This window comes from Littorina saxatilis, linkage group LG17, assembly GCF_037325665.1.
Source record: "Littorina saxatilis isolate snail1 linkage group LG17, US_GU_Lsax_2.0, whole genome shotgun sequence".
Lineage (NCBI taxonomy): Eukaryota > Metazoa > Mollusca > Gastropoda > Littorinimorpha > Littorinidae > Littorina > Littorina saxatilis.
The window spans coordinates 9564382-9584005 of record NC_090261.1 but is presented as its reverse complement, the minus strand read 5'-3'; the positions used below and the strand labels follow the sequence as shown (position 1 = coordinate 9584005).

Here is a 19624-nt window from a genome sequence, read left to right as displayed (position 1 = left end):
GAGAGAGAGAGAGAGGGAGAGAGAGAGAGAGGGAGAGAGAGAGAAGTCGGAAGTCGGAAGTCGGAAATTTTATTTGTTAGGCCTCCGGCCCATAACAAGACTGGTGACACATTATACAAGCGAACAATGTTTAAAATAAGCAGAAAAAGCAACATTATGGCCCTGCATCTTGCAACTGAGCATTTTCCAGAGAATCAGTGCGAAATCGTAGTGCTTTGTAAATATACGTTGCTAACTGTCTTACCACTTGGCCATTTGTTGAGGATAGTAATTGGCACATTCTAAACATGGATGGGTTCCGATAATACTTTGAGGCTATTAATTCAACTCTGATCTCATTATATGCGGGACAAACAAGTAAAAAATGTACTTCCGTCTCCAGTGTATCATCTGAGCACAAAGGGCAAAATCTGTCTACGTTATTCACATTGGGTTTATACTGTAAATAGTGGTTATTTAAGGGTGACATACCAAATCTGAAACGTGCTAACATTCTTCTCAAATGAACATTTCTTATCTGATACAAATAACCACTCATACACAAGGACTGCTTAAATAACGAATACACATTATAAAAAACGTGTGATTCAAGGGAACTATGCCAATCCTGTCTAAAGCAATCGACAAGTCTTTGGCGAAATTCTCTTACAAACGTGGAAATATCACCAACACCTTGTGCTTCCCACACTTCACCAAATCCATACTTGTACAAAACATTACGAACGTTACAAGCCCATGTCGTGTAATTTTGCCTTTGTATAGACAGTAGCATATTATACACTTTCTTGGGGTACCTGTTGCCATCCATCCGAGTTAATCGAAGCCAAAACTTCATACACTTTATGTGCGTTACCACAAACAGAGGATAACGTCCTGTTTCACCGTAAACTATATGCCTTGGTGACTTCGAATGGACACCGATAAACCTTTTAATGGCAGACAAATGTACTCTTTCAACAATTTGTTGATCAGCAGAGAGTCCCCAGACCTCCGAACCGTACGTCAAGATCGGTTGTATTTGACTGTCAAACAGTTTAAAAAATGTATCAGGAGAATATTCCCCAATACTCCAAAGAAGTTTGAGGATAGCTGATACTCCCTTTCTCGCGCGATCAGCAAGGTCGTTTAGAGTGTGGGAAAAAGAGATTCTTGTGGACATATAGACTCCTAAATATTTATACATGTTTACAACTTTCACTTCACTATCACCAAAGAACCATTTTTCTCGTAATGCTAGATGACCACCGTTTCTAAACACAACTATGTTCGATTTAGCCATATTTACGACTACCTCAAGCTTCTTTGAGGTGGTCAATAAAACATTTAGCTGGTTTTGCAAACCGATGACACTATCAGAGATTAAAACCACATCATCCGCAAACAACAAAATCAATAATTCGACTAAATCCGGTGACAATTGAATACCGTGTCTTCCATTTGCCATAATGTCTTTGGTTAATTCGTTAATAAACAATGAGAACAAAATCGGTGAGCAGTTTTCACCCTGTTTTAGGCCGACTGGACACATGAATACATCTGAAAGTTCACCTCCTGCTCGAACACACGTTTTCACTGTCGTATACATACTTTTAAGGGCTAAAACAATCTTTCCACACATGCCATTCTGATCCAGTACTTTCCATAGTTTATCCCTGTGAACAGAGTCAAACGCTTTCCGAAAATCTATAAAGGCTGCATACAGTTTTCTATGTCTCAACAACTGTTTCTGTACGGTTCCAAACAGTGTAAATATGTGATCTACTGTAGAGTGATCTTGGCGAAAACCAGCTTGCTCCTCCCCAACAACTTCGTTCTCTTCTATCCAATCAGAAATACGTTTATTCAAAATAAAACTATATAATTTGCTGCATACATTCAACAACGAAACACCTCTATAATTATCCGGTGAATTAATATCTCCTTTCTTATGAATTGGGTGCAAAATCGAGTGTGACCATTCATCGGGAAACAAACCGTTGTCAAATAAATGATTAAAAAAATTGGTCAAAAAAGGCAAAAGTATATCAATACCATTCTTATAAAACTCGTTAATCAACCCATCTGGGCCAGCTGCCTTTCCATTTTTTAGCGCCCGGGCTGCACGCATTACCTCATCATGTGTGATCAATTGGTTTAAAGAGTCACAATTTCTCAGCTCTCCTTGCTCAAAACTTTGATCACCTTCATTACCCGGGGTATTTGTTTCCGCAGGTGGTACGGTACCAAAAACATCACGAAAATGCTCATACCACTGTTCCATCGATATGTTGCATTGTCCACCAAGAGATGGTCGCACTGAACGGACTGTTTCCCAAAACTTTTTAGGGTCCTTTAAATTTGCATGCAAAGACTCAACCACAGAATCTTTATATAATTCCTTTTTTTGCCTCAACAACTCTTTATATTCTCTGCGCTTCTGAGAATACTGCAATCTGTCTTCATCTTCGTCCGAATGGCTAGCCCTGCGAAGGAGTTGCCAAACAACTTGACGGCTCTGCCTACATTCAAGATCAAACCAAATTCTTCTTTTTTCTGAGCCGACAAATATAACCTTTCTCATGCATTCTCCAGCATAAAACAAACTTTCATTAAACTTTGCAAGCGACTGGTTGACATCAATATCAATGAGCACCGTTGCTTCTTCAATAATACCTTTAACATGGTCGCTCTGCATGTGACAGTGAAACTCTGCACATTTCTCTTCGTTCCATTGGTATTTCGAACAAGAATATTGTTTACCATGGGTTTTGGGGTAACACACGCCATTCTTAGTGGCAATAAACAATTCCACCAATAAATGTTTGGTCTCAACCATGGGCACAACTTTTAAATGTTCGCAAAGTGAACGTAATTTTTGAGAAACAATAAAATAATCAATAACGCTGCTGCCACTTTGTGATATGTATGTGAAATTTCCAGGGAAGCCTGCTTTCTGTAATCCATTCAGAATCACTAGACCAAATTCTTCGCAAATGTTAAGAAGGTATCGGCCAAACGAATTCACAACTTTGTCCATGGAAACTCTCGGCATCTTAAGGTCATCAATGTCACTGACGCGGGCAGTAATGTCGGAAAGATCAGCAATCGGGTCTGTGTTTTTAACGTTCAGAGATGCAGTTCTTGAGTTCAAATCACCACAAATTATCATTGGCAGATCTCCACATTCCCTCACAGCTTCTAAAAGACTATCTTCAAGAAGTGAAACACCATTATATATATCTGTCTCTTCGTAATATGGGGCTGATTCTGGTGGGAGATAAGCACCGATTAGCAAACAGTCAGTGTCGATCCCCAAGACATGGTGAGACAACTTCAACACAATAATATTATCCGTTTCTATCTCAATCTGCTTAATGTACTTACACAACTCCTTTCTCACTAGAAACATAATTCCCCCCGATCGCCGCGCATGAATACTGTCTGACACTTTTACAGCGGGGGATGGGAAAATTACATGGGATTGACACTGTAATAACGAGTTCGGTACCAGTTCACTAAATGTTTCCGTGAAAAGGAGAATGTCGTACTTTAACAAGGTTGTGATATCTGTATCTCTCAAAAAGTTCCAGATGCCTTCGACATTAAGCGTAGCCAACGATAACGTTGTTTTAGAGTGTGTGGTGGTAGCATTAGCGCAAGGCACATCAGGGATGTGAGTGCGCTGTGTGGGTTCCTGGCATACCTGAGATGCTGATGGATGTGCGGAAGGGCCTCGGCCTAACCCCTACCTGCGTTTGCCGTTCCAGTTGTCCAGTAGAGTCTGCTGGCGGGAGGAGGGAGGGGCAGAGGTCTGGGACCGGTTCCTGGTCTGCATAGGGGTCGTCTGCTCTCTGGACTGCTGGGCGCTGTGGTTCCTGCCCCTGCCCCTCCCTCTACTCCCACTGCTTCCACCGGAAGCAATAGCAGAAGCAGAAGCTTCGTAGTGAGGAGAAGAGATGGGGGTACCTCGGCCCATTCCTCGGAGAGGCGGCAGACTCCCGGGGCTGCCCGTGTTGCTCAGAGGTGGCACGCTGGTCGTTGAAGCAGCAGTTTCCCCCTCTTGGTGATGCCCGGCGTCAGACAGCCCAGCTTCCGACACAGCGTCCTCCATCTTGTCGTCGCCTATGGTGCTGATGTCGTCATCGTCGTCGTCTTCGTCTGTATGCACAGTGGGCGGGGCGTCGTCCGAGCGGCGCGACGTTGCTGCCATGGTCGCATACGATGCCCGGTTTTGTCTTGCGTCGCTCCTTGTTTCCTTGGGATAATCCATGGGGTGCTCGTGGTTGTGTAGGGGTGGGAACTGGGAGTTTCGGGGACGGTTTCGGGCGAACTGAGAATGGGACTGGGAAGTGTAAGTGTTTTCGTTTGAATCACGATAATAGTGTCTCCTTTCTTCCACAACCAACTTCCCTCTGGCAAAGTAAGCATGCTTTCCTTGCTCCCTCCAGTAAGAAATGGTGTCCCTCTGGTGCTGGGTCAGGTCTGTTGCCACACGCAAACCATCGTCGTTCTTCATCCTGTTCTTTCCCTCTTTGTCCTTCATGACGATCATCGCATCCTTCCATGACTGGAACTTGATGATAACTGGCCTGGGACGCCCCGTGATGCTTGGAGAGGGACCTAGGCGATGGGCTTTTTCAATGTCCGATTCATCCCAATTCTTGTGAGGAAAATATCTCTGCAATATGTCAATCACTCTTGTTGCACATCTGTCATAGTTTTCTCCACCTTCTTCCCTGAGTCCAAGCAACTTTACATTAGAGCGCCTTGAGAATCTGTCTTGCCTCTCAATTTCTTCCTCTACTTTCTGCATGCGACTGTTCATAAAACCATGCTCATTTTCCAGCGCCTGTACTCGTTGTTCGTTTCGGCGAGCCACTGTTTCAATTGCTGAGAGTTGCCCTTTAATCCCAACAAGCTGCTGTTGTAGCTGACTGTTACCTTGACTAATGCTGAGCTCAACACTGTCGAATTTGTTTGCAAGTTGTTGGTTTAGTTGCACTGTGGTCGTTTTCATCATTTCTGTCAGAGCTGTAAACTGTCTCTCAATAGTAGTTGTTTGATCTTCCATTTTAGCTTCCATGTTTTGGACAGCCAGTTCCACGGCACTGGGAGGGCCTGGGTTTGACTCAATATCACCACAAAGTAACAAGAGAAATCTCCCATTAGGGGAAGGGTGAGAGGAAAGCAGAATGTTGTTTGACATGTCACTGACCGACCGGGTAGCGAAAGACGACATCGCGAAGTCAAGGCGGTAGTCTTTTCTTTGCACAGCACAAAACAAAGCAGAGTCAAATGACAGTGAGTTGGGGGTATCATAAATGCAGTACCTTGTTGTGAAAATGTCCTCACAAAACATCATATGCACACAGTATGGAGCACAGAAGAGCAACACCGCTGACAGCGTAATCCAGGTGAAAAACACAGCGATCTCTCTGCCACTGTACACATAGTCCACTGTCGCGTCACTTGCACGGGCTTTTCGTAGGGCTTTTGTCACCTTTTTTTGCAACAAACACACCAATACTGCACTGAATCTTCCTATTGCACATCGGTAAGCTTCTATGCCAATTGCCATGGTTGCAAAAGCTTAAGAAACTGTCTAATTAATCAAATGAAAGCAAATTATTCGAGACAAGAAATTTTCGTGTCAAGCCGCGCTGAGCTCGTGTTCACCCTTCCAGAGAGAGAGAGAGAGAGAGAGAGAGAGAGAGAGAGAGAATGCTTTGCTACATCTATTGCTGTCACTGTTAATATAATATCAGCCGAAGCGATCAGTTGACATAACGTAATCTTGTACAGCAGAAAATATTTTCATATTCAAAGATATAGTTAAATCAGTATTGCCAAACAAAAGTGTTTTGCAATCCAGAGCGTACGTTGGTAGACTATTGAATAAAATGGTTCTATGTTCGTTAAATTTTGGACAATGTAACAAAAAGTGTTCAGCGTCTTCCGGGCGTACTCCACACGTGCATTCTAAATTATCAGAGAGGTGTCGGTGTGTCTATTGTGTCCTGTAAGTCTGTGTTCTGGAAGTCGTATAAGGTTAAGCTACTACATGTGCTCTGGAAGTTAAAAGTTTTGACTACTCTGTACGAGTATTCTAAGAGTCGAAAGATTCGGCATTCTGAAGGTCGAAAAGTGTGTACTGCGAGTCGAATGGCTTGAATATGGCTTTCAAATATATGTATTTAATCTATAGGTGAAGCCTAACGAATTGGAGATGGAGGTGGAGACATGCCGCCGTTGGAAGATTGAGGAGAGGAAGGGAGTCAGAATGTGGCAGAAGGGGTTTGCAGGGAAAGAAACAGACCAAACCGGGGAATGGCAGTCCCCAACGATTGACATCACGAAGGGAAAACAAAAACGAAATGGAAGAGGGCAATAAACAAGCGAGGAGTTCCTTTCTACCAATCTCTCAACTCCTCCCCCCGGCCTCTCTATCTCTGTCTCTCACTCACTCTCTCTCTCTCTCTCTCTCTCTCTCTCTCTCTCTCTCTCTCTCTCTCTGTCTCTCTGTTTCTGTCTCTCTCTCTGGCTCTCTCTGTCTCTGTGTCTCTTCTCTCTGTCTCTCTCTATCTGTATCTCTCTCTCTGTCTCTCTCTCTGTCTGTCTGTCTGTCTCTCTTTCTGTCTCTGTCTCTGTGTGTGTGTGTCTCTCTCTCTGACTCTCTCACTCACTCTCTCTCGGCCTGTGTCTCACTCATTCTCTCTCTCTTTCTCTCTCTCTCTCACTCTCTCATTCTCTCTCTCTCTCTCTCTATCTCTCTCCAACCCCCCTCCCCCTCTCCCTATCACCGCTCTTGCCCCAACACAATGTTTCCAGGGATGGGTGGAAACTGTGTCAACTGTGTCCACCCACAAACAGCGAGCAGTACGTGCTTCACACCGGCTTGGGGGCAGACGGAGAAGTTTGTGCAACGGATTGGAACCTCCGCTTGACAATAACGCCCTGCCACTCCCCGGGCGTAACGCCTGGAACCCAACTCTCCCCGCTACTCTGGATACCCATCTGCTCAGCTTACAGTCGTCTCGTGTGTCGCTGGGATATACTGAAGTAGGAGGAGGTAGGGGAAGGGGGCGGGGGGGGGGGGTGGTGTTAGTTGATGAAGGAACTATCCTTTCGGGTTGTATTTTGTTGTTTTCTTGAGTGTTGGTGGGATGAACTGGAGGGGGTTGGTGTGTGTGTGTGTGTGTTGGTGAAGGAAGTTCTATTCTTTTTTGTTGTATTTGTTGTTTTCTCGAGTGTTGGTGGGATGAACTCAATCAATCAATCAATATGAGGCTTATATCGCGCGTATTCCGTGGGTACAGTTCTAAGCGCAGGGATTTATTTTTTTTATGCAATTTATATCGCGCACATATTCAAGGCGCAGGGATTTATTTATGCCGTGTGAGATGGAATTTTTTTTTACACAATACATCACGCATTCACATCGGCCAGCAGATCGCAGCCATTTCGGCGCATATCCTACTTTTCACGGCCTATTATTCCAAGTCACACGGGTATTTTGGTGGACATTTTTATCTATGCCTATACAATTTTGCCAGGAAAGACCCTTTTGTCAATCGTGGGATCTTTAACGTGCACACCCCAATGTAGTGTACAACGAGGTGAACTGGAGGTGGTGTGTGTTAGTGTGTGTTGGTGACGGAAATATTCTTTTTGGTTGTATTTGTTGTTTTCTCGTGTGTCGGTGGGATGAGTTGAAGGAGGAGGGGGTGGGGCTAGGGGGGGGGGGGGGTGGTGTTAGTTGGTGATGTAACTGCCTTTTTTGGTTGTATTTGTTGTTTTGGGAGATGTTAAGTTGTTATTATGTTATCTGTTGAGGGAAATGTCGGTTGCCTTTGTGGTGTTTGCACCGGTCAAGATGTTATGTAAGTTGATGAAGGAACTATCCTTTCTGGTCAAGCTGTTCTTATATATGTTAGTTGACGAAGTAACTATCCTTTTGGATTTGCTTTTGTCGTATTAGAACAAGTCAAGCAGTTAATACTGATGTGTTTGAACTTTCATTAGGTTAGACTGCTCTTAATACTTCTTTCGCCACGTTTTCTTCGGTTTAAAGCCGTACAATGAAATTACGGTATTACACATGGTTCCTTCTAGCATGATCCGTAATATAAGAAAGTACACGCCTTACTTATATTTATTTTGGTCAAAAAGGCTCCCATGCTCATGGTCTTAACTTAAGGAACATGACGTTAATTTTGTTTTATTTGTTTTCTTTATCGTGGAAGCAGAATTGTTTTTTAATTTTTAATTATGCATTGTGCAGCATTCTTCGTTTGCCTTTGGAGAAAACAAGTGTGTTTCATTAAGTTACCGTTGTCAGTGTCTTTATTTTAGCTCAGGAGATGGATAAAGTCGTGCTTGTAACTGTTTGGTGTAAAAAGCACACAATCTTGTAGACATGCAAGAATGTCGAATAAATTAGGAGTAAAACGTGTCTCCCTGTGAGTGCTAAAACCCACCTAAACTCTACCCGGGATTTGACGTCCAATTGCAAACCCCGAATGTCCCTTCTCTGCTTGTCTTTCTGTGTGCGAGAAGAAACCAACCAGAAAATGCTTCAGGTGTTGTCAATGTCTTGCCTGCAGACCCACACGCTTGCTATCCCGCACCTTTTTATCCCACCTTATAAACAGAAGAAGAAGAAAGGGAGCAGGATGAAGAAGCAAATGGAGAAAAGAAGAAGAACAAATTGTCATGCTGTAAATTTCTTCCATCCACCCTCATCCGCCCGACAGGTAAAACTCACCCTGAAAACACCCACGCACCCACATACACATGCACACACACACACACACACACGCACTCACGCACACACACACGCACGCACGCACACACACACACACGCACGCACGCACGCACGCACACACACACACCACACACACACTGACACACACACACACTGACACACACACACACACATATTTCCCAGCAGAAGTTTGCCAGAAGACCTCGTGGGTCGAACCTATTATCATACCCGTGATAGAGTCTGCTGGTGTGCTTCCCGACAGAATGGCCAAGGGTTTAGACCCTTGAGCGCGAATGTCGCGATGCATTGTCGCCCTTTGATGCTTGCGGTGTCGTCTGCATCTCTCCTGCCTTCACGACCGACAGAGGGCGCGCTGATGGCTATTGAGGGGCAAGAGTGGAAGCAAGCTGCCAACCCAGGGTGTGAAGACGCTAGTTTTGGGAAGATGACTTCCTTTTTTGGGGGGTGGGGGCTGTGGCTTTTAGAGTTTGATGAAAACTGCCCGGGAATGGGAAGGAATGTAGAAAGTGGTTGATGTTTGAGGTCTGTGGGTGGTGGTGGTGGAGGGGGAGGTCTGGGAGTGCTGGACGGGGCGAGGGGGTAGTGGAGGTGGGGTGCATGTGTTTGTCTGTGTGTTCTGTCTCTGTTTGAGCCACACAGGAGGTTTCACAGTTGTATAATCGAGTTGTCTGGTTTCCCGAAGTCGACAGTTGTGCCTTGGTGATGCAATCTACAGACTATAAACTAACAGGTATAGCCGGAAAATGTGTTGACCTTCAGATAATGATGCATGTCTTGGAAAATCCGTTGTAACCTCTGTAAAGAGAAGTAGGCTAGGTTGAGCCCAGTTTTAAATATTTTGACTCTTAAAGCCAGTCAAGACCTGAGTGTCGTTTTACTCATCTATACAACAACAACAACGACGACAACGACGACGACGACGACGATTACAGCAACAACAGAAAATTACAACAGAGCTCAAGAAACAATCTCTTTATTTTGTCCTTTGCTTTTTCCCTTTCTCAGGGGGAAATCCATGTCAACCAAGGTTGCAAGGGAGAAATGTGCATCTGCATCGTGCTGCCTGTAGCGTGTAGCAGTTGTGTGAGGGTGACATTAATGCACCTCCCTCAAGGCAGAGATCGGGGATTTGAACCCCAACGTAACATTGCGGGAGAGACGTGACCGCTTTTGTTGTCCGCTTGATTGCAAGCACTGCAGCTGTGGCATCTTCACGCACACACGTACATGCATGCACACCTGGAGGGGGGGGGGGGGGTCGAAGAGAGCGGGAGGGGGCGGTGGTGGAGGGGCGCTAAACACTACAAGAAAACGTCAAGGCAGAAAGGGAGACGTACACACGCACAGAAAAACAGACACAAACACACACACACACACACAGACCCAGAGAAGCCATGCGCACACGCACTAAAGAACCTTACCACTGAGAGAATGCAAGAGATAGACAAAGACACACACACACACACACAGACAAACATTTGCACAAATTAAAATTGCAAAGGGAGTAAGACACTTGAAAAATGTTCATCTTTTCTAATCGCTAGATATTTCGTCACTCAGAATATTATTCTGATATTGCAAAACAATTGAACGAAATGTCATACACACTATGCATTTCAGGTAACCCGACGCGATGTGAGAGACGAACATTATTTTGTTTCTTGTTTTTTCCTTTTACTTTGTCTTCCTTTCCTTCTTTCTTTATCAATCCTTTTGTAGTATCAATGACCTGTTGAAATTCCAGGTAAACGTTAACTTTTAAAGTCATCTTCAAGCTAGCACTGCGCAGAGATCTTTAACGTGCCTGATCCATGAAAGCACCTTGTCACAACCATACCTGTTTGTTTCTGTCCCGTTGCATGTCCGAGTCCCCCTCGGTCTCACCTGACTCCACCCCTCCCCTGCAACGTTTTGAACCGTTACAAATATGCACATAGCTCTCTGGCCACTGTTCTTGTCACAAAACGTTGACAGAAGACAAAGTCCGTAGTGTGCACAAAGCTGGCCTTTTACCGCGGGTGTTATCACTTGAGCGAGGGACACAAGTGACGGAATTCAGACCCCCTTTCAAAGCTTGGCTGCCCAGGACTGGGTAGACACCGTACCAGGTCGCAGGGCATCGTACTGCATTCTTCCCAAGTCGGATGAGTTTGGGGCGTGTGTGAGAGAATTGTCTTTTTGCTCTGCAGCGAAAAGCCACGTCGGATTCTTTGGGGCGAAATGCGTGAGCATCTTCGTACATACAGGGCTACAAAGACCAGTGTATTTCGGGTCTGAAATTCTACACTTTCCTGTGAGAGTTGCAAAATATTTTCGATGATTATTATTGTTGGGACTGCAAAAGCAGGAAGGCCCACCGGATATGGTTCTGTTTAGTTTTTGGCTTATGTAGGGACAGAATTCTCGAAGGTTCAGCATGTCTGTTTGTATATATAAATGGCACGTTCTGTTCTTGTCTTCTGCTGTATTGGTTCTTCTTTGGAGCTTTCGGCCTTTTGTGTCGTTTTGCTCATCCCCCTGTGTCTCCGTTTTGTATGGCTTTTGATGGTACTGGCTACTTTGGGTAAAAGTAAGAAAAAGTCATGCTAATTCTAACCCCTGCCACCAAAAACCTGCATGTGTCTTCCACGTCCTCGACTCATCCACTTTATTCAAAGCGTGAAGGTTTTTTCCCCAGTTATATGAACTCTTACGAATTTTAACGGTTACCTGATACTGATTTTCCTTCAAAAGTGTTTACCAAAGAGAGGTAAACAGGATGTGTCTGTGTGTTACAATGGGCGTCCATTTTGCATGAAAAAAATCTTCAAATTTACTAAATTGATCTTGCTCTGTCTACACTTTACCAGCTGCCGACCCAGCTCGATCGAATCATTCTTAAATGGGTAGTTACTAAATAGTGGCTTTTAAAGAAATTAATTCATCAGATATTTCCCACTCTTCATAGAAAGCACTAAGGATGTAGATTGTTGGTGTGTCCAAGTGAAGGAACAATCTTATTATATTTAAAGCCCCAGCCAAATCTTTGAGATGGCTGAATCGTTTACACGAGGGGCCTGCCTTTAACTGTGACGCAGGGAGAAAAGGGCTTCGGATACGAGTGTGAATGGGAGCTGGTTGAAAGCAACTTACATGCTAAATGGCGGGAATAATTCATATCGATATTAGGGATGTTGGAAGTAAGTAATGTCTTCGGCAAATTGTCCGAAATGGACATAAACGGATTTTGGCCGCGAATTGAAATAAGTTTCGGCGTCGGTGTTGCCGACGACAAACGCATCCGTGGATACACACTGACGAACCTGTATTCATTAAATCCGTGAACAAAAAGTTCACTCATGCAGGCTGAATGGACTGAGAGGTAAGGTTTGAAAGGTAAACCCGGTTTGCCTGGCTTCAGTAAGAAAAATCTTGGCCTGTAGCCCAGAAGTTCTGGAACATTACCGTGTAGTTCCCCACAATTGCATAAACAATATGAAACACAGGCTTCTGGTTTATGGATCTTCCTGGACACATGGCCTGAATATTGTTATCTTTAATTCCCTGCACCTCTTCCACCGTAGAAATCTCTAGAGAAAAGCTCGGTTTTACTCTTCACACTGTGAATCATTCGATTTTCTCTTCCATATTCCACCTTGCCGATGTTTTTCGATTCTCACACAGTACAAGGGTGTGTGGCGCGAGTTGTGTTTGTCGTAGAGGTAAATACTTGGCAGGGGAACCGCATATATTGCTGGGTTTCACGACACACGAGGTGTTCTGGCAGCATTGAGAGAGCCATCAATTTGGCCGCCTACGAAATTGGTTGTCCTTAGAATTGGCCTTGACTTGAGAAATCAGGATTTTTGTTTTGTTTTCAGTTTCGTGGTTCTCTACGCCGCGATACACAACCCAGCATCCCTAGTATATAACTTCAACTATACAAGCGCGGATAGAATGACAAACGCACAAGCACTTGTGAGCACAGACGGTTAGAAACTCACGATGTTGATAATCAGATCGTCACGTTCCTTGGCCGTGGAATGACTCTCCGAATTTGTTACTGTCTGAAAAAAAGTGCTTTTTCGATATCTTTTCTCTCAATTAAGCACCCCCCCCCCTCCCCCATCCTCTCACCACAATCCACTTTTTCCCATATCGCGTGGCACCGCAAGACTGAAAGAATATTTGGAGACCCTTGGCTGACCAACTTGGAAAGGGTGACAGAAACCAATAATAAGGCGATCAGGCTCTCATTGTGGCACTCCATTACTACACGTGTAGTAACTCTGCTGTGTCCACTAATATTCATTTACGTGCCCCCTCCCGCCCCGCCTCCCGCCCACCTCCATCTCTGTCCACTGCTAGCACCAGTGTTCAATTGGATGCCCCCCCCCCCCCACCACCCCACCCTACGCCCCGTTCAGCTGCAAAATCTTCTTTTTATTCCTATACACATGTTTCCCAAGCTCTGTTCATAGAGTGAAAGAAAGCCTCAGTATTACAACCAAAAGGCTTTATAATATGACACATACAGGACATCATGTGGTTTACAAAGTGTCTATAAATGTACATTATTTTACCCGTGTAAATTAAAAAAAAAAGTTTTATTTGCAGATACATTTTATTTTATTTTTTACAAATGGTTATTTGTTTTTTGATGAGAAATATACAAATTTGTTCAGAGTGACACTTTCTTACCGAACTGGGAATCACCTGCACTTCAGGAACGCTTTTGATCATTTCACGAAAACCTTCGAACAATTTCGTACAGTAATGAACACTTTTTCACAGTTTTAAACGCTATATTAATATGAGCAGTTAAGTGTTCAAACTGATTTAGAATGTTAAAACTGAGAAGTGTTTCAAAGCTTTTGACATTCTGTGACATTGCCAACGACGGTCAAAATAGTCGCATGAAAACTAAATATTATTTCATCCCCAAAACCAGCGTCTTAACCGCCACTTTGAGTCTGGACAAAAGCTTCGTTGATGAATCGCTGCGCGGCAGAAACAAGAATTAATCAACCACAAAGGGGCTTCCGCAAGGCGACCCTTCTCGCCCTGCCCCGTTCCGCAAGACCTTGTCTCATTGCTCGTCTAATGAACGGGTAAAATCCCCCAGCGCACGGTGCTTGCAGGTGAACACCGGCCAGGAGCCAGTTGTGTGACACCCACGTGATGTAGCCTATGCACGTGCATTCCGTTTGTTTTCGCGGTGACAGCTGCACAAAAGGAAGGTGTCGTGTTAGGGGTTTTAGCGGTTTCAGGCACACTCCTGGGTCCTCTCGGAGCTACCTTTTGTCGGTGAAGTTTTGCCGGATTTCTCTTTTGTTGCTCGGACAATTTATGGCCGAAAACATTGGCGCTGCTCCGCCTTCTCTTGCAATGCAACACCGTGGGCGGATTAGGTTTTAATTTTAAATGAGACTTTGGATTCCTCTCCAAAACTTGTCACCGATTCCAGTTGTACAGAGGGGCGGGAAAGGGAGCTGGTTTGAAAGGGGAGCTGAATTACGGTGATCGCAGTGTTACATTTTGTCCTGCGACTAATAGTAAATTAATTCACACAATGACCCTTGAGCGATATCATTCACACTAATATTTTTATGTTCCTAAACTTGAGACGATATTCTTTTCTTTCGCGCTCTTGATCATGAACTTGTAAACCGTTATCCAAGCACACTTGGGATTAATTTCATATCTTTTGTTCTGACAGTTTCTTTGATGTGCCCTCGAGTGTCACAATTCTGGGATTAACTGAAGCACTAATGATACAAAGGCTGAGGTATGATAAACACTAATAGTGTCTTTAACAGAGGTTCTGAAGCACCAGTCAAGCCGCCACGTGTGGCATTGAATTTAACTGATTGCGCTCTTTGAATAACATTTTGCTCAATGAGTTGAGTTGAAATTGAAAAACCTCTTGACATTTTTGAAGAAAAAAAAGAAAAAAATGTTGGAGAAAAGCAGAATAAAATTAAAACTTGACTAAATGTAAAAAATAAATGAATAAATAAAAAAATAATCTTACTGAAAAGTTTTACAAGAGAATGTAATTGGAAATGGAAATAATATGTTGCAACTTTCTACAGCAAACGTTCACACACGCACACACACACATACACACACACACACACACACACGCACGTACGTACGCACGCACGCACGCACGCACGCACACACGCACGCACGCACGCACGCACACATACAATCAATCAATCAATCAATCAATCAATCATATGAGTCAAGAGGAAGCACTGATAACATGAGTGTAGTATTTGCATGATTAATTAATGCCATCATTCAACTCTGAATTCCCTCTGATTGTGTCTATAATCCATCTTTCGGTTGGCAAAACTGAGAGAACTCTTATACTTACTTGTACACAATCATGTGCTATGAGCAATCAATAATGTAATCAATCAATCAGCTAGTCAATCCATCAATCATTAATCAATCAATCATCAATCAATCAATCAAAAAATCAATCAATCACTTAGTCAATCATTAATCCGACGAGCTTTTGCGAATAAAGATTTTTTTCTCCCAAGTCGGTTTTTGTCTCTCTCTTGTTGATGTATTGACATCCGTTTCGGAAATATAGTCTCATTCACGAGAGAAGGCGGGTCAGTTTATGCTGTGTGTCTTCCTTGTGACTTACCTCAAACAGCAGTTTTGAATCCTCTAATAATGTTGAGGAAACAATTTGAGTCTCCAGCCGGAAGTGCACACCGGACGTCAACAGACTGAGACTGATCTTTATTTAACAAGGATAAAGATTTAAGGCTGGGCCTTTTCTTACAATCTGTCCTTGGGACGACAAACACAAAAAACAATACCAGAATGCAAAAGCCGAGCGTCTGGGCCTTCCGAAGTAGTCGGCGCCCCGAGCCTCAGTCGATGCGGTCTCAGACCCCCTGTGTGCAGAATGAGTTGACACACTGGAACCAACTCTTGCAAGCAAAGCCGTCGCTAGAATCTCTGTATAACCAGCGCATCTGCTATCAGTTCCCCCAATTAACAGAGCTGCATCAGGATGGAGTTTCAGTGTCATAGACAGATTGCTCCACGTGACCCTACGTCGCGCGCCCCTCAATGAATTACTACAAGAGGAAATCACATCATTCGCCCATAATCGCTTGCGCGAGCACCGTTCTCAAACGCGGCCAGACAAAATTGACAATTATGTCTATCCACGTTCGGGGGCCCCGGTGCGAGTGGCCCGGGAAACGCACTGTAGTGTTATGATCAATGGTAATAGAGAGTTTTGCACGGCGGTGATCGGGTTTGGTGCAGGAAGGGGTCCGTTTACCTCCGGATATGACTGTATTGTGGCCATTTTACTGTCAACAGCAGCCCTGTGGCTTCCTCGCAGCACTGTCATCGTGATATTCCGTAGTGATGAGGAGGGGGTGGGGGTGGAGGGGGGGGGGGGGGTTAGATATTGAGCTCGGATGCGTCGCAGCCCGGATGGATAGCAGGTGAAGGGGCGCTTTCAGACAATATTGAATTATTGTTTTTAACTGAAGTTTTTGTGTGGCTAGATTGGCTAGAGATGTTGCCTCATTGAAAACAGACAGTGTTAACAGCAAAGTATTGACGTTCATTCAATAGGTTCATTGGGAGTTTGGAGCATCAACACATGTGTATATCTCTTCGACGGGTCTTTGCAAATCTTCTTGGGTCTTAAGACCACCCCCCCCCCCCCCCAGTCGCACGTCTCTTCATATAATTATATCTTCTGCTTTGGAACCATCCGAGTTAAACAACGACAGCATTAAAAATGGAATCTGGACACACTTGTTCAAGACTAAGTAGTGAGTTAAATTCTATACTAGCAGTGATAAATAATCATGAAAGTACTTTTTATTTGGACAAATTCAACTATAGCTACAGTCGCCTTACAATACCTACAAATATAGAATACAAAGTACAAAAACTTATAAATAATTATTTATATATAAATGACATGTATCTGTCCTTCCGACTGCCCGTTCTTGTGCGTATTAGTCCAGCAAGCTATGCGTCCTTGCTATACCTTGTTTGTGCGTATTAGTCCAGCAAGCTATGCGTCCTTGCTATACCTTGTTTCGTATTAGTCCAGCAAGCTATGCGTCCTTGCTATACCTTGTTTCGTATTAGTCCAGCAAGCTATGCGTCCTTGCTATACCTTGTTTCGTATTAGTCCAGCAAGCTATGCGGCCTTGCTATACCTTGTTTCGTCCTGTCATGATTTCTCAAAACGTATAAAGCATCAGAGGTTTGTAAGCCAAGTCTTTGAAACTGAAATAATGTGTCTGCCGGAGAGTCAGACAAGAAACAAACTGGTTCGCACTGATCACAACGACTTCCCTCCAATCTGTCATCCTATTGCCCTGCACCTGAACTCGTAAAACAGTAGGAAAACAACAAGGGGAAGGGAAAAACAATTTCCCGGATAAAGCCTGGCCGCAAACATAATGCAAGCTTATGCGCGAGTGTGTAGCCATCGGTGAACATTGTTGAATCATTTCCGCAGACAAACACTCCCAATAACTCCCCCATCCGCCGTTTTTCGTTTGTCTTCATCATTGTCTGTAGTCGCCTCATCCTCCCTCTGCGTGTTAATTGCGGCGTGGAATTAATGGCGGGCGGACAAAAAATATGAGAGGCAAACACATTACGGTGTATGGGGCGATGCGGCAAAGCGTGTCAAATAACAGAACAGGTATGAGTGCACACGCGGAAAACGGGTTCATTTCCATCTGTTTTGCTCAGCACTAGAGAGAGTTTTTTTGGGTGTGTGTGGCGGGAAGTTACACAGGGGTGGGGGAGTGTGCGGGTAAAATGGTTGCATGCCAAGGAAAAACAATAGTTACATGCATTCATATTTAAAAAGACCACAAAACTGTGCTAAATTATTGCGTTTTATATCATTGCCCAGATTGGATTTTCCACGGGTACATTTGCAGTTATGGACAGAGGACTGGAGGGGGGGGGGGGGGGCGATGGCGTTACATGCAGACAAGGAAATATGACAATGAAGTGCAATCAAATAAATCACAACAAGTGTGGTAATGTTGCGTTTGATCACCGGCTGTTTAGGCGAGGTTATCTGTTCTTATTTTTATTGAAACAAGACATGCATGTGGTTGGAGGAAGCATTAGGGGTTGGCGGTACATGGAAGGGGTACGGTAGGGGTGGGGGGTCCAGACAAGCGAAAATGATGAGGATGAGATGCACGGTCGCCAAATGCAGTGGCTTTTTTCTTTTTCTTTTTTGTTGCATTCAACAGACTGCAAGCAGACAGACAAAGCTATACTACAGAGAGTTCCATTCGTCACTCGTAGCTAACAGGTGGACATGCATTCACGCAAGAGCTGTAAATACAATTCTGGAAGTTTTCTTTCTTTCTTTCTTTTTTCTTTCCTTTTGCTGTGGTCGGTTAAATTAACGGGTTCTTCAAATCTATTCGTACTTTACATTTTTAGGGCTTCTTTTCCCATGAACAAATGCAATAGCATAGCGAGAGTGCAAACTGATTGTATGAGCTCGTCCTTTGTTTCGGTACGTATGATTATGTTCCGAACTTTTTAGCCGGTAATATGATTCCTGTTATGTAAAGTGTCTGTTTTGCCGTTGTCGTAAATCTATTTCGTCGTTCTGTGTACACATGCACGCGCACATGCACGTGTCATTGAACACAGACGTTGCTGCATTTGTGTTCCATCTGAAGAATAAAAACTGACAGCAATACAAGAGCGATATAGGTTATCATGCGTGAAAGGATGTTTTGTGCATTGTCGACATGCGAGTTTGAATAAACACTGCACTTGTTATTTAATAGAGCACGTAAGTAAATCAAATTATTTTATGATTTCTGGGCCACAGTTGAATGGGAATGGCTATACAAAACAAAGCTCGGTTTAGCAGGAAGATAACCGCAAAAGAATTGCTTATATGCACCAATACATATATATTTAATTAAAACTTTGCACACACAAAATTGGTTGTTGGCGGATGGGGATGAGGGGGGTTGCTTCATTTTCAATGCAATATAATCTTGCTGCTCCAGCTATTCATGCAGTTATGTCAACAAATCTGCTGTTAACGTGTAGAGTTACGGTTTTTCCTGGCTCACTTTTGAATGTAAGAAGACGGCATGTGTCAATGAGAAGATTTCTTGGAGCGGAAAAGGAGAGAGGGGGAGGGTGCACGGCAAGGGGTGTCTGTCATAAACGTGTTAGATACTCACATGAAGAGTATTCAACACCAAGAAAAAAATCTTACGCGTTTGTTTGTGTTGGGTACTCGTGTCTACGCTTTAATAAAGAGGGATCGTCGGAAATTTTAATTCCTGGAGGCGTGTGGTGAAATCTTATACGGTCAACATTGGCAGTAAAATAAACACCCCGCCTAATTGCAGAAAGGGACATACCGACACGCAAATACAAGCTGACACGTAGCGTGCAAACATACAACACGCAAGAGCAAACAATAGCCGTGAAATAACTTCATGTTCGACTTAAGCTCGTTGCAGCTGCCAACCCTCTTTTTAGCACCTCCATCCCCCCCCCCCTCGCTCTCCCCCTTTCGCTAATTATTTCCCCTGTGTCATACTATGAACGCTATATTCATGTCCTTTTAGTGATCCTGTCCTCTGTGTCATCCTTACGATACCCAGCCGCCCCCCCCCCCCCCCCCACCACATAGCCGCCCGCCGGTACCCTCCAAACTCCCGTCCTCCATAAGTCCTCCTCCTTCCTAACGTTAAACACTATCATAACTTTGGTGTACTCTGTCAGGTAACCTTTTGTTATTGTTTGTTTGTTTTTTCTACCTGTCCCCATCTGTCCACCCCTATACTGGTTTTCTTATTTCTGCATGTCCAGATATCG

The 19624-nt window shown here is 44.0% G+C and overlaps 1 protein-coding gene across 1 annotated transcript; it reads right to left on the bottom strand.

The window, feature by feature from the left end:
- Positions 1-3724: 3724 nt before the first annotated feature.
- LOC138952653 (uncharacterized) lies at positions 3725-5647 on the bottom strand. The gene has a single exon (XM_070324354.1). It carries the CDS (start codon positions 5555-5557, stop codon positions 3725-3727), a length of 1833 nt encoding a protein of 610 aa, XP_070180455.1. The 5' UTR covers positions 5558-5647.
- Between the last annotated feature and the right edge of the window lie 13977 nt (positions 5648-19624).